Raw genomic sequence first — 13,952 nt, 5'->3', positions numbered from 1 at the left:
ATATTTAAGTGTAATTTGGAGTTTTTGATTATTCACACTTTTCTAATAGCTGTTATTTTCCCTTAACAGCTGCGCTGGTGATCGTGTCTGAGATCGCCGACCAGGCCAACGACAGCCTAAAGGACGGGGTAAGTGTGTGTGTGTGTGTGTGTGTGTGTGTTTGGAGCTGCTACTCTGCCAAGATGTTTAGCGTGTGATGCTGCGTTCAAGGACGAGGAAAGATGATGTCATCAAAGCGTTCCAGGTGTTCCAGTCTAAAACAAAGAGTTCAGTGTAACCAAAACCAGACTGGATCAGTGAAGCTCAATGGCTTCCCCAAACACACACAGAAACACACACACACAGAAACACACACACACACACACACACAGGATCCCTCTATCTCTTCCACTCCTATTCATTTCCTAACAGCTCTTCCTTTTCCGCCGTCCTCCTTCATTCACACACACAAAAGCATTCACACATTCTCTCTGTCCCTCTGTCTCTGTCTATCTCTCGCTTACTGTCTTACTCTTTTTTGTCTGTCTCTTTTCATAATTTTCTCTGTGTCCTCTTTCTCACTCTCTCTCTCTCTGTTCCAAACGTTTGTCTCCCTCTATGTGTTTCTCTTTCTCTCTCTACCTTTCTTGCTTTCCTTCTATTCCTTACGTTATTCTTGTCCCCATCTCTCTCTATTTCTGTTTGTCTCTTAATCATTCTCTCTTTTACCTGCTCTCCTTTTTCTCTCTCTACCTTTAACCCATGTTCTCTTCCTTTCTTTACCCTTTAACTTTCTCTTGTACTTTCTCTTAACATTCAAACCTTACTCCCTCTCTCCCCCTCTCTTTCTCTCTCTTTCTCTCTCACTCTGTTTCGAACATTTTTTCACCCTCTATGTGTTTCTCTTTCTCTCTCTTTCTCTTGCTTTCCTTCTGTCCTTTTCTTTATTCATGTCCCAATCTCTCTCTATTTCTGTTTGTCCCTTTATTATTCTCTTTTACCTGCTCTCCTCTTTCTCTCTCTCCCTCTTTCTCACTCGTTCTCTCTGTCTCTCTCGCTACCTTTCACCCATGTTCTCTTCCACTCTATACCTTTTAACTAACTCCCTCTTTCCTCCCTCTCACTCTCTCTCTCTCTCTCTCTCTCTCTCTCTCTCTTGACTTCTGTTGATAAAATGAATAACAGAAGTAATAATCAACTACTAAACTATTAATAAGTATAACAAAATATTGCCAGTCAGCCAATACAGTAAAGGAACTAAAATAAGACATTCATTAAATCATTAAACACTATAAAATAATATAATACAATATATTTATTTACAATACTTTTTAGGGGTGGGTAAGGTGAAGGTGTCACATCATAGCGTGAGTGAAATTCAGTTGGGTGTAACAGATTTTTAATTTTTTTTCTGGGTAACATTGATGCAACGCCATTTGTGTCAATGTATTAATTTTTCAGTATGTTGGGGATGTTTTATTTAACATTTAAGAATATTTCATAACATTATGAGACGTTGTAATGAATACCATCATGTCACACGTTTTCCGAACATTCCTGGGCCATAGTACAGGATAACCTTCCTTCAACCTTTCAAAACTTTGCTAAATGTTCTTATAATGCTTTCTGTTATCTGGGATTATACTTGATTTATGCTCTTTAACCTACTCTCTCTCTCTCTCTCTCTCTCTCTCTCTCAGGAGAATCTGCTGCGTCTGGTTCATATTGAGTACAGTGTGAAGGGGAAGAGGGCTCTGCTGCAGCCGGGACGAGTGAGTGCTTCATTTATACAATCATACCTTTATATTTACTGACCGGGCCAATACTGAACTATATCCTCCCCCATCTGTGCTGACAGACAAAAACTGAGCAAATGAGCAGCTACAGTGTTCCAGACCTTATACTTCCATCCAGAATAATTATAAAAAATATAACTACTGTATAACAAAAACAAACTATATCAGATCTGCAAATTTAGACCTACAGTGTATTTGGTTGGGGTTCCTTTTGGACCTTGGTCATGGTATGATGATTTTATGATGTATGTTTTATTTTATTTTATTTTATTTTATTTCATGCATGTATATATGTATGCATGTATGTATGTTATTTTTAATTGTCATCACTATCATGCAAAAACTCGTATAAAAAGTCTTATAAACGGCAAAACATTTGAAAACGATGAAAAATCAATTCAAAAATGACTCCCAATACATTTGCCATGTACCACCTTTTTTGCACATTACACTTTTTTTTAGAACGTTCAAAGTTTTTTTGGATGTTCTTTATTTAAATTTTTTTTGCAACATCATCGTTTGTATCAGTGTTTTAATTTTTAGTGTTGGGATTGCTATTGTTTTTTAGTGTTTCCCTAATGTTATGGTGTATTTGCCTAGCTGGGATAAATGGCAAACCATTTTTACTTCACACGTTTTATAAATGTTCCTGGAATATTATTCCTGGAACCTTTTCCAAAATGTTGCTAAACATTCTTATGTCATTCTCTATTATCTGGGATGGAGACTAAAGAACATTGCACTGACCTGCTGATTTTGTTTATAGGGTTTCTTGAAAAGATAAAATATCTTTTATGTGTCTATTTTTCAGGTGTTTGTAAAAGAGGGCACATTGATGAAGGTCTCTCGTAAGAGCCGGCAGCCTCGACACCTGTTCCTGGTAGGTCTTCGCTCTATTCCTACTGTTTCTGTCTCAGTTAGACTAAACTAGACTCAATATAAGTAACAGTACAGTTTCGAGAGGACAGCCTGGTTGTAAAAAGGTGGATTTGCTATCCTGATGGGGAATTAGCACAAATAAAAAGCCAAAGAATGTGCTCCCCACCTTTCTCTCTCTCTCACTCTCTCTCGCTCTCTCTCTTACTTTCTCTCTCTCTCTCTGTCTGCTGCTCGTTGTTTTCGAGGCTTGGTTTCCTCGCAGGATGTTTGCTGTGGGTCAGTGGACGATGGTTTCCTGTGTAGAGCCTGCAGTGCCAGAACAGACACTCAGCAGAACACCTCAACAACTATCAGAAGCTTTCACACACACACACACATACACACACACACATACACACACACACACACACACATAAACACTTTTCTTTGATTTTAACAAATTGAAAACCTCTGGAATGTAATCAAGGGGAAGATGGATGATTGAATTTTTGCACCAGGAGTGAGTGGCATAAAGTTATTCAAAAGCAGTGTGTAAGACTGGTGGAGGAGAACATGCCAAGATGCAAGAAAACTGTGATTAAAAACCAGGGTTATTCCACCAAATATAGATTTCTGAACTCTTAAAACTTTATGAATATGAACTTGTTTTCTTTGCATCATTTGAGGTCTGAAAGCTCTGCATCTTTTTTGTCATTTCAGGCATTTCTCATTTTCTGCAAATAAATGCTATAATTGACAATATTTTTATTTGGAATTTGGGAGAAATGGTGTCCGTAGTTTATAGAATAAAACAACAATGTTCATTTTACTCAAACATATACCTATAAATAGCAAAATCAGAGAAACTGATTCAGAAACTGAAGCGATCTCTTATTTTTTTCCAGAGCTGTATATATATATATATATATATATATAGTTCAGTTTCTGAAGTGGTCCCTTATTTTTTATATATTCTCCTTGCTCTCTCCTCTGGTGATCTCAGTATTGAACCTCTCTGTGATGGATGCTGCAGTGTGAGTGTATATGACTGATGGTCCAGTGTGTAGAGCCGGCTGGTGTCAGAAGGTCCGTGGCTAAACATGGCTGTCTGGGTCCGGCTCTTATTTATGGAGTAATAAGTGAAACCAAGTCAAAAGCAACACTCAGAGCCATCACTCACTCTGAGACTGCAGGGCTTCTCGGCAGCAGCAGCAGCCGCAGCCGCAGCCATTTAGTGTAGTTTGTTAACGCAGGCATCAGTCACAAACACACACAAACATGTTTTTTGTGAGTGAAATTTAATGGATGTGTTCAAAACTAAGCGTTAGCAAAACTAAGTTTTACTAAAACTAAGCGTTAGCAAAACTAAGTTTTACTAAAACTAAGTGTTAGCAAGCGCATTAGCAAAACTTAGTGTTACCAAAACTAAGTGTTAGCAAAATTAAGCGTTAGCAAAATTAAGCATAAGCAAAACTAAGTGTTACCAAAACTAAGCGTTAGCAAAACTAAGCGTTAGCAAAATTAAGCATAAGCAAAACTAAGTGTTACCAAAACTAAGCGTTAGCAAAATTAAGCATTAGCAAAATTAAGCGTTAGCAAAATTAAGCATAAGCAAAACTAAGTGTTACCAAAACTAAGCGTTAGCAAAATTAAGCGTTAGCAAAATTAAGCATAAGCAAAACTAAGTGTTACCAAAACTAAGCGTTAGCAAAATTAAGCGTTAGCAAAATTAAGCGTTAGCAAAATTAAGCATAAGCAAAACTAAGTGTTACCAAAACTAAGCGTTAGCAAAATTAAGCGTTAGCAAAATTAAGCATAAGCAAAACTAAGTGTTACCAAAACTAAGCGTTAGCAAAATTAAGCGTTAGCAAAATTAAGCATAAGCAAAACTAAGCGTTAGCAAAACTAAGTGGCACAATATGCAATATGCAAGTTATTGAGCTGGATTTTTTAGCAGGGTAGTTAATGGAATTATAGCTCTCTCCACAACAACACAGACGCAGGTCAGTTCTTCCAAACGGGCGTTTCTTTATTGGACACGTCTTTTAGCTTGGGTGCCACACAGTAACTTAGTCACGCTGTGAGAACTCGTTGGCTGCTTGTTGAGGAAAGAGGTTCTTGAGTCTTGGAAAGTTCCTTTTTACAGTCCGTTTGTACTGCAGACGTCTGTGCTTGTATTTCTTGTGAGCTAGCAGAGTCTCGAGATATTAGCTAGCCTGCTACTGAAGTAAACACAGATCTCATATCCGCCAAACATTCTCGCGAGATGCGTGCCACCCTTTACACAGTATTTTAAACACAAAAAACAAACAAACAAAAAACAATGAATTTACAATATATTAAATCAATGTAATTTTAATCTAACATTAAACACTGAGCATATTATTTATTAATTATTTACTTAATGAAAATAAATGGAATGCTTTATGCATCAACATCAGCACTTACAGGAATATTAACATCAAATGTTAGCAAATGCTTAGTTTTAAAATGGCGCTACAAACAGGTAACTCTGGTAACAGAGTTTTTAAAAATCTCCACCTTGGAACGCATTTTCGAAAAGCTCTGTTTTCAGTGACAGTTTTCTTGAGGACCGAGGCCAAAACTAAGACAAAAACCTCAGTTTGTAAAAATGTCCGTATTCGTGTGGATGGGGCCTGAATTACACACTGTAATATACAAAAATGGGCAAGTGAGCTACTTAGCATAGTTATTATGTTACATAACATATTAGCAGCCATGCAAAAGTTTGAATTATATCGGTTTAAGCAATAATTGTTTTTCTTTTTTTTCCTGCTTCTGGGTGCTGCACTTGTTGTTGTTGTTGTTGTTGTTTTTATGAGGTATTTTCTGGTTGTTGTGGCTGTTCTGAGGCCCTCCGCCCAGTCGGCTTTCTGCGAATCGTCAGTGCTGAATTCCTGGATGCTGCCTGTGAGCTGTACGGATGTTTGGGGCACTGTACGGCGTGAACGTCTGTGTGTGTGTGTGTGTTCCATGATGTCATGGCTTTTGTTTGATGCTAAATTTGTCAGGCTAAACACAATGAATGGGATTGAAGTGTGCGTGGTGCGCGCATGGGTGTGTACGTACGCCAGCGGCTGCGTGTTCCCAGAACATCATTGTGAAGACTTGCGAATAAGATAAACTGCAGCTCTGTATTTTAAAGAAAACCCTATTGTGTGAAGCGTGTGAACTGCTCGCCAAAAGATCAAAACCTAAACACATCAGTGTGTGCTGAATACTGACTGTGTGCTGAAATACTGACTGTGTGCTGAAATACTGACTGTGTGCTTAATACTGATTGTGTGCTGAATACTGACTGTGTGCTGAATACTGACTGTGTGCTGAAATACTGACTGTGTGCTTAATACTGATTGTGTGCTGAATACTGACTGTGTGCTGAATACTGACTGTGTTCTGTTTACCGACTATGTGCTAAAATACTGTGTGCTGAAATACTGTGTGCTGAAATACTGACTGTGTGCTGAATACTGACTGTTCTGAATATTGACTGTGTGCTGAAATACTGACTGTTCTGAATATTGACTGTGTGCTGAAATACAGTGTGCTGGATACAGCAGCTGCAGATCTGATTGAGAGCTTCTGCTGTCCTCTTGTGGTGAATGGTGAAACTGACACAAGATAAAGATCTGTAAAATGTGTTATTTTATGGACTGTATATGCTTGAAGTATATTTGAATTGAAATTGAAATGATTTAAAATATTAATATTTTTATTGCCCCAACAAAATCATACACAGTGTAGATTTAAACCTCATAAACAATTATACGGAACAAAAACTTTTATCCTCATTAATTTATAACATGCAAAAGTTAAAATATTTGTAATTATATACAGCTCTGGAAAAAAAATTAAGAGACCACTTCAGTTTCTGAATCAGTTTCTCTGATTTTGCTATTTATGGGTGTATGTTTGAGTAAAAAAAAGGACAGATGAGTCCAGAAATCAATATTAGGTGGAATAACCCTGTTTTTTTAATCACAGTTTTCATGCATCTTGGCATGTTCTCCTCCACCAGTCTTACACACTGCTTTTGGATAACTTTATGCTACTCACTCCAGGTGAAAAATTCAAGCAGTTCAGCTTGGTTTGATGGTTTGTGATCATCCATCTAATTATTTTCCAGGGATTTTTAATTTGGTAAAATCATAGAAACTCATCATTTTTAAGTGGTGTCTTATTTTTGTCCAGAGCTGTAGTATGAAAAATGTATAATAAATGGAATATATTGGTTTTGTTCTCTCTCTTTTTTCCAATGTTAAGCTTTTTTTGTCTGCATTTTTTATTTTATATCTAAAGTGTGGTTTTATGCCTCATTTCTATGATTGCATCTATGTTCTCCTTATCACGGAAATCACAGGGCTTTGTTTTTTCTTTTCATTTTGTTTCTGACAGGAAATCTGTATCATTTTAAGTTACATTTTCCCCCCAAAAAAATTTTGTTTTTATTTAGATGTTTAGGGGTTTTTATGGAGGACCATAACTGCCAAAATAAAAAAATAGATTTATAAGTTAATAAATAAATGTATAAAGCAGAAACGAAGAAAGATAAAAGAAATGAGGATTATAAAAACAAAAATAGATGGAGTGGGAAATATATAGAGGATCAGCGACTGCCAAAATAATAATAATAATAATAATTAATAAAAGCAGGAATTTAGAAAGTTAAAAGAAATAAAGTGTATAAAAACACAAAATAATTAATTAATTAATTTAATTTTATACCCCTGATTTCTTCGCACATACTGTATCTCTGTAATACAGACAAAATAAGCAATATCTCCTTTATTTTATGGAAAAGCAAGATCTTTTTAATGAAGATCAACACACTGTAATTACTCATGATGTGTGTGTGTGTGTGTGTGTGTGTGTGTGTGTATGTGTGTGTTGTAGACGAATGACATGATGCTGTACACCTACCCTCAGCAGGATGGAAAGTACAGGCTGAAGAATACTCTTCCTCTCAGTGGCATGAAGGTAAAACCCCTTTACTCCTCTGTTTTCTTTACCTTAGTCCCCCTGTTTCTCTGTGGCCTACATTACACTCTGTGGCTGTTTTACACCTACTTTACACACAGTAAGCACACTGTATATATCATATCATCACTCTTGATATAAAGCCTTGTATCTCCAAATTAACTTTCAAGCAGATGCAAAAAAACATCTTTAGAAATGTATTGGTCATTTTATTATGAAATGAATGGAGTTTTGTGAGTTGTGAGGTTTTGTATCTGTGAGTATATAATAATAATGTAATATGTAATAACATTACGTATACGTGTTTGTGTGTATTACAGGTCAGCAAATCCGTCATTGACAATGTGCTCAACACACTCAGGATAGAAGTCAATGATGTGACTATTACCCTCTCAGCAAGGTAAGGAGTATAAATGGAGACTTGCTGTTATGATTTTCAGCATGTTTATAGACTGTATTGCAATGCTAGACATTAACATTTGTTTGGACAAAAGTGTTGGGACGCCTGCTTATTCATTATATCTTCTGAAATCAGGGATATTTGTTGGAGAAAAAATGCTGCGAAATTAACACTGCATTAATACTACTACTATAGTATACTGCTACTGTCAGGCATCCAAATCCTCTTCACTCTCTCTTTCTCTCCCTCTCTCTATCTCTTTCTCATTCTGTCTTGCTCCTTCTTTCTCTCTGTGTCTACCTCTCACTCTTTCTGTCTCTCTCTCTCTCTCTTGCTCTCTGTTTCTCTCTGTGTCTCTCTTTCACTCTCTGTCTCTCTCTCTCTATCTCTCTCTCTATCACTCTCTCTGTCTCACTCTCTCACTGTCTCTATCTCTCTCTGTCTCACTCTATCTCTGTCTCTCTCTCTCTGTCTCTCTATCGCTCTCTCTGTCTGTCTCTCTCTGTCTCTCTCTCTTGCTCTCTGTTTCTCTCTGTGTCTCTTTTTCACTCTGTCTCTCTCTTTCTATCTCTCTCTGTCTCTGTCTGTCTCTCTCTATCTCTGTTTTACTCTCTCTCCATCTCTCTCTGTCTCTCTCTCTGTCTCTCTTTCTCTCTATCGCTCTCTGTCTCACTCTCTCTCTCTGTCTTTCTCTCTTTCTTGCTCGCTGTTTCTCTCTGTGTCTCTCTTTCACTCTCTGTTGTCTCTCTCTGTCTTTCTCTCACACTTGTACTCTCTATCTCTCTCTGTGTCTCTCTTTCACTCTCTCTCTCTCTCTCTCTCTCTCTCTCTCTCTCTCTCTCTGTCTGTAGTTCTCTGGCTGAGAGAGAGGACTGGTTTCACACTCTGAGCAGAGCTATAGCTGACCACGCTGCCGGCCTCAATACATTCAGCTCCTCCAGTGAGGTGAGTACCATCTTCACCTAGCCTAACAATAGTAAACGTAAACGTGTGTGTGTGTGTGTGTAATTAACTCCTCTCCCTGTCGCTCTGTGTTGTTCTCAGTCGAGGGAGAAGTTGTGGATGTCTCTGGGGGAAGCGGCTCCAGTGCTGGTGCCCATCTCCCACGCCATGATGTGCATGAACTGTGCCTCAGACTTCAGCCTGACGCTGCGCAAACACCACTGCAATGCATGTGGCAAGGTATTCACACACACACACACACTTAACACACAAGTACACACACACAAATATACACAAGGGCATTGCCATCATTTCCCACATTGTAAATCATTATGATAAATTGTGTTTCTAATACTTTTAATATGTAATACGTTCATTTTGGTTCAGTAGAAAAACAGCTCTGGAAAAAATTAAGAAACCACTTTAGTTTCTGAATCAGTTTCTCTGATTTTGCTATTTATAGGTATATATTTGAGTAAAATGAACATTGTTGTTTTATTTTATAAACTGCAGACAACATTTCTTCCAAATTCCAAACAAATATTGTCATTTATAGCATTTATTTGCAGAAAATGAGAAATGGTTGAAATAAAAATTAAATAAAAATGAGGCAGAGCTTTCAGACCTCAAATAATGCAATTTTTATTTTCAGAAATTTCAGTTCAGAAATCAATATTTGCAGGAATAACCCTGGTTTTTAATCACAGTTTTCATGCATCTTGGCATGTTTTGCTCCACCAGTCTTACACACTGCTTTTGGATTACTTTATGCCATACCTAGTGCAGAAATTCAAGCAGTTCAGCTTGGTTTGACGGCTTGTGATCATCCATCTTCCTCTTAATTATTTCCAGAGGTTTTTAATTTGGTGAAATCAGAGAAACTCATTATTTTTAAGTGAGGATGTATTGGGCTGATTTAGCAGATTTCTCAGATGAATTTCTCTCTCCTGCCTGCAGGTGGTGTGCAGAGCCTGCTCCAGAAACAGGTACCCGCTGAAATATCTGAAGGACAGAGCGGTGAAGGTGTGCAACCGCTGCTTTGCTGAGCTCAAGAAACGAGGCAAGTGCCTGTATATATATTTGTTATTATAAGACAATAATGTCATTAAAAGGTGTCAGGCCTGTATATTTATGTAGATAAATATGTTAAATATAGCTGTTGCATAAAATATATCCAATACTTATTTTTTCTGTTGCTCCAGGAGGGAATGTGCCCATGCAGTGCAGCAGTGCAAGTCCACACACTAACAGAGCCAGCAGGCCTCTGTCCGCTGTGTTCCAGAGCCTGCAGCCTCCCAGCCTGTGGAAGAGCCGGAAAAGCACTTCTTCACCTCTCGCTCAGGTACTACAGCACCTCTAAATCTGTGCTGGAAGTAAACCTTCAATACCTGTCTATTACAGTTTAAAAACACAGGTTTCTTCATCCTAGAGTGAATTATTCTGTGCCTGTTTTATGAGCATAAAACATAGACAATGTTTATGTTTACAGACAATGAAATATATTAAAAACCCAAAATATTGTACTATGTAGTAATAGGGTGTAGAATGTATAAATAAAAATTATTTATACAAAAAAAAAAACATTTGATCCAAGAAGGTCACAGTCCAATTAATTTTACGATTTAATACAGCTCTGGAAAAAAATAAGAAGCCACTTAAAAATGATGAGTTTTTTTTTATTTTACCAAATTTAAAGATGGATGATCACAATCCATCCAACCAAACTGAACTGCTTTCATTTTTACACCAGGAGTGAGTAGCATAAAGTTATCCAAAAGCAGTGTGTAAGACTGGTGGAGGAGAACATGATGCCAAGATGCATGAAAACTGTGATTAAAAACCAGGGTTTTTCCACCAAATATTGATTTCAGAACTCTTAAAACCTACTTTATGAATACGAATTTTTTTTTTTGCATTATATATATAGATATATTAGATCTAAAAGCTCTGCATCTTTTTTGTTATTTCAGCCATTTCTCATTTTCTGCAAATAAATGCTCTAAATGACGATATTTTAATTTGGAATTAGAGAGAGAGTTTATAGAATAAAACAACAATGTTCATTTTACTCAAACATATACCTATAAATAGCAAAATTAGAGAAACTGATTTCAGAGCTGTGTGTTCTAAAAGGCTAAGTTCAACTGATATCAGTCTGTCTGTCTTACAGTATACATTATACAGTTTTTTACTCTCTGTGATGTAACTGTGTGTGTGTGTGTGTGTGTGTGTGTGTGTAGGTGTCCGTGGGCGCTGAAGGCTCCACTATAAGTGGGAGTCTGCAGAGGAGGAAGAAGAGTAAGCGGAAGTGGAAGAGGCTGTGGTTTCTGCTCAAAGACAAGGTGCTCTACACCTTTACAGCCAGAGAGGTGAGGGGGCCCAGAGTCTCCTACACCAACACACACACACACACACACACAGTATCCACTGCTGTTTCATTACCAAGCATTTTGGAAAAAAAAACATTCTTTTGTGGACTGTGTTCTTGTCTTGTACTCATCATTAATTTTTACTCTATTATTACTATTATAAATGTAAAGTAGTTATAAATGTAAAAATAAATGTAAAGTAGTAATAAGATTGAGTATAGAATTGCAATTTACAGACAGATAGACAGACAGACAGACAGACAACAGGTATACATAGCACACAAAAGTTACAGAAAAGTCACAAAGAAGGATAAGATATAATGATACTTATAAAAATACAATAAAATATTAAGTATAAAAGTACAATCCTTAGTGTGTGTGTAATGGGGAATGGAGGTAGTGGAGATGAACACATTAGACAATTAACACCAGTTGATGTGCATAAAGTGAGGATGACTGATGACTGATGTCAGCCATACAAACAGTGCAAATACACAATTATATAATCAGTAAAATTCAGCAGTGCAAGTTTGTAGAGATGCATGTTTATGTAGAGATACATTAATATGTACTGCATAATAACATAATTACAGAAAGTAACATTTTGGTTATTGTACAGAAACATTTTTTTATGTTTAAATATTTTCTCTCTCTCTCTCTCTCTCTCTCTCTCTGTAGGATAAGGTGGCGAGTGAGACTCTGCCTCTGCAGGGTTTTACAGTAAAGCTGTCTGATCAGTCTGAGGGAGAGGACACAGACGGCGTTTTCCAGCTTTACCATAAAAAAACCCTCTACTACACATTCAGAGCGGACGATCTACACACTGCACGCAGGTCTCTCTCTCTCGCTCTTTCTCTGTCTTTCTTTAATCCCCACTTTCTTACACACACTAGGTTCTATCTTACACCCTGCAAAAGGTGTGTCATGATGCTCACTGTGACGCTGTGCCCCGCCAGCAGTGCACATACTCAACTTTTACATTAAAAATAAACAGAATGCTAAATAAAATAACATCGCTGTTCCTGTAAATGAGCTTAGCTGCATGCGCACCTTCACAGCATAAATGCACAGGTCAGTTTCCTTTGCTGAGAAGCGCAGAAGAGCTGCACTGTTAAAATACCAAACTGCCAAAGTCTCAGCACACCTGGCTCTTAAAGGGAATGGCAAGTGATATTGGTTTAATCCATGTTACACACTCATATTTAAATAAGAGAATTAGTACATAAATGTCTTTTTTGCGTTTTAAGCTGTGCAAGGTGAACTTTTCCCGATGTTATGATAGCAAAGACACACTGATACGCCCTAAATCAAGCTGTATGGTGCATGGTTGGCAGCTTGCCTGTAGATCACTAAATGAGTATTGAAAAAAAGTCTCTAGTCTAAAAGTAATTCAAGTATTCACGTTAGAGCTTAGATTTTTAAAATTTGTTTAAAAAATGTTGGTTTAGGAAGTGTTTTATATTCTTAAACACTGTTAATTATTATTAAAATAGACGGGGAGATCAGTTCTTAATAAACATTGTTCTTAAATAATATGTCTATGCTTCTTCAGTGTTGCAATGTTAATTAACGTGATTCTGAACGGATTTCGCTCATTTAAACAGTCTCAATTTTTAAAAAAGCTCAGTTTTAACACTCTACTTACTAAAAAAAAGTATTTTATATTCTTAAACACTGTTAATTATTATTAAAGTAGATGGGGAGATTGGTTCTTAATAAACATTTTTGTTAAATAATAGATCAATGCTTCTTCAGTGTTGCAATGTTAATTAACATCATTCTGAATGGATTTCGCTCATTTAAACAGTCTCAATTTTTAAAAAAGCTCAGTTTTAACACTCTACTTACTAAAAAAAGTATTTTATTATTTTAAACACTGTTAATTATATTAAAGTTTTATATATATATATATATATATATATATAAAAGTAAGTCTAAATTTTTTTAAAAGCTGAGTTTTAACACTCTACTTACTAAAAAAATGTCTTGTTTTAATCAGGTTTGGGCTCACAAAAACGTTTTATGGGGCGGGGCGGGCTGATCTAAGCTCTAGTTCACGTGATTTTTTTAGCTGTAGCTTCGTTTGTGCTCATCAGTTGACTTATTGTGACTTAATTTCAAGATGGCATTTTCTCATCCACAATTTTTGCTTTTATTTCAACAGATGGGTGAATGCAATGGAGGAAGCTACAGTATTATAGTATTTATCCATCTAACAGAGAGACACTATCCATGGCCTTCCTGAGCAGCCCTGCTGAAATCCAGAAGGTTCATCCTCATATTAAGAGTGGAATCATCTTACACCACGTCTCAACCGCACTGTCTGACTGACTGACTGTCTGTCTGAGGGATCTACTGCTATTATACTGTGGATTACCCCTGATGAAGTTTTCACCACACACCTTTAAACACAGTTCTTTTCTGCGTATGATATCTTGGACGATCCTGTGGCCCTGTGGACAAAACGTCGCTGTTACTCCGGCGGTGCTCCAGATTCTGATGTAAGCGCATTCCTAAAGGAGTGGCAGGCCTTGTTTGGTTAGCCTGTGATCTGTACAGAAAAAGTGCAGCGCCCCAAACATAAATAGTTTATGAGCTGTGGCTGAAGTA

At 37.0% G+C, this 13,952-nt stretch overlaps 1 protein-coding gene across 3 annotated transcripts in view; it reads left to right on the top strand.

Moving 5' to 3' along the window:
- fgd5a (FYVE, RhoGEF and PH domain containing 5a) overlaps positions 1-13,554 on the top strand; it is a 61,462-nt gene extending 47,908 nt beyond the window's left edge. For 2 of the 3 annotated variants that reach the window (XM_022682792.2, XM_007228715.4), the window contains exons 10-21: positions 70-128; positions 1,680-1,751; positions 2,587-2,655; positions 7,548-7,631; positions 7,952-8,031; positions 8,883-8,976; positions 9,076-9,213; positions 9,931-10,033; positions 10,176-10,315; positions 11,214-11,342; positions 12,021-12,175; positions 13,507-13,554. In XM_022682792.2, the coding sequence (XP_022538513.2) occupies positions 70-128; positions 1,680-1,751; positions 2,587-2,655; positions 7,548-7,631; positions 7,952-8,031; positions 8,883-8,976; positions 9,076-9,213; positions 9,931-10,033; positions 10,176-10,315; positions 11,214-11,342; positions 12,021-12,175; positions 13,507-13,543 (1,160 nt within the window). In that variant the 3' untranslated portion in view covers positions 13,544-13,554. The remainder of the gene's footprint in view (positions 1-69; positions 129-1,679; positions 1,752-2,586; positions 2,656-7,547; positions 7,632-7,951; positions 8,032-8,882; positions 8,977-9,075; positions 9,214-9,930; positions 10,034-10,175; positions 10,316-11,213; positions 11,343-12,020; positions 12,176-13,506) is intronic. The other variant, XM_007228716.4, reaches the window with a different exon arrangement.
- The last annotated feature ends 398 nt before the right edge of the window (positions 13,555-13,952 follow it).

Source organism: Astyanax mexicanus, chromosome 24 (genome assembly GCF_023375975.1).
Source record: "Astyanax mexicanus isolate ESR-SI-001 chromosome 24, AstMex3_surface, whole genome shotgun sequence".
Classification (NCBI taxonomy): domain Eukaryota; kingdom Metazoa; phylum Chordata; class Actinopteri; order Characiformes; family Acestrorhamphidae; genus Astyanax; species Astyanax mexicanus.
This window is presented reverse-complemented; position numbering and strand designations above follow the sequence as displayed.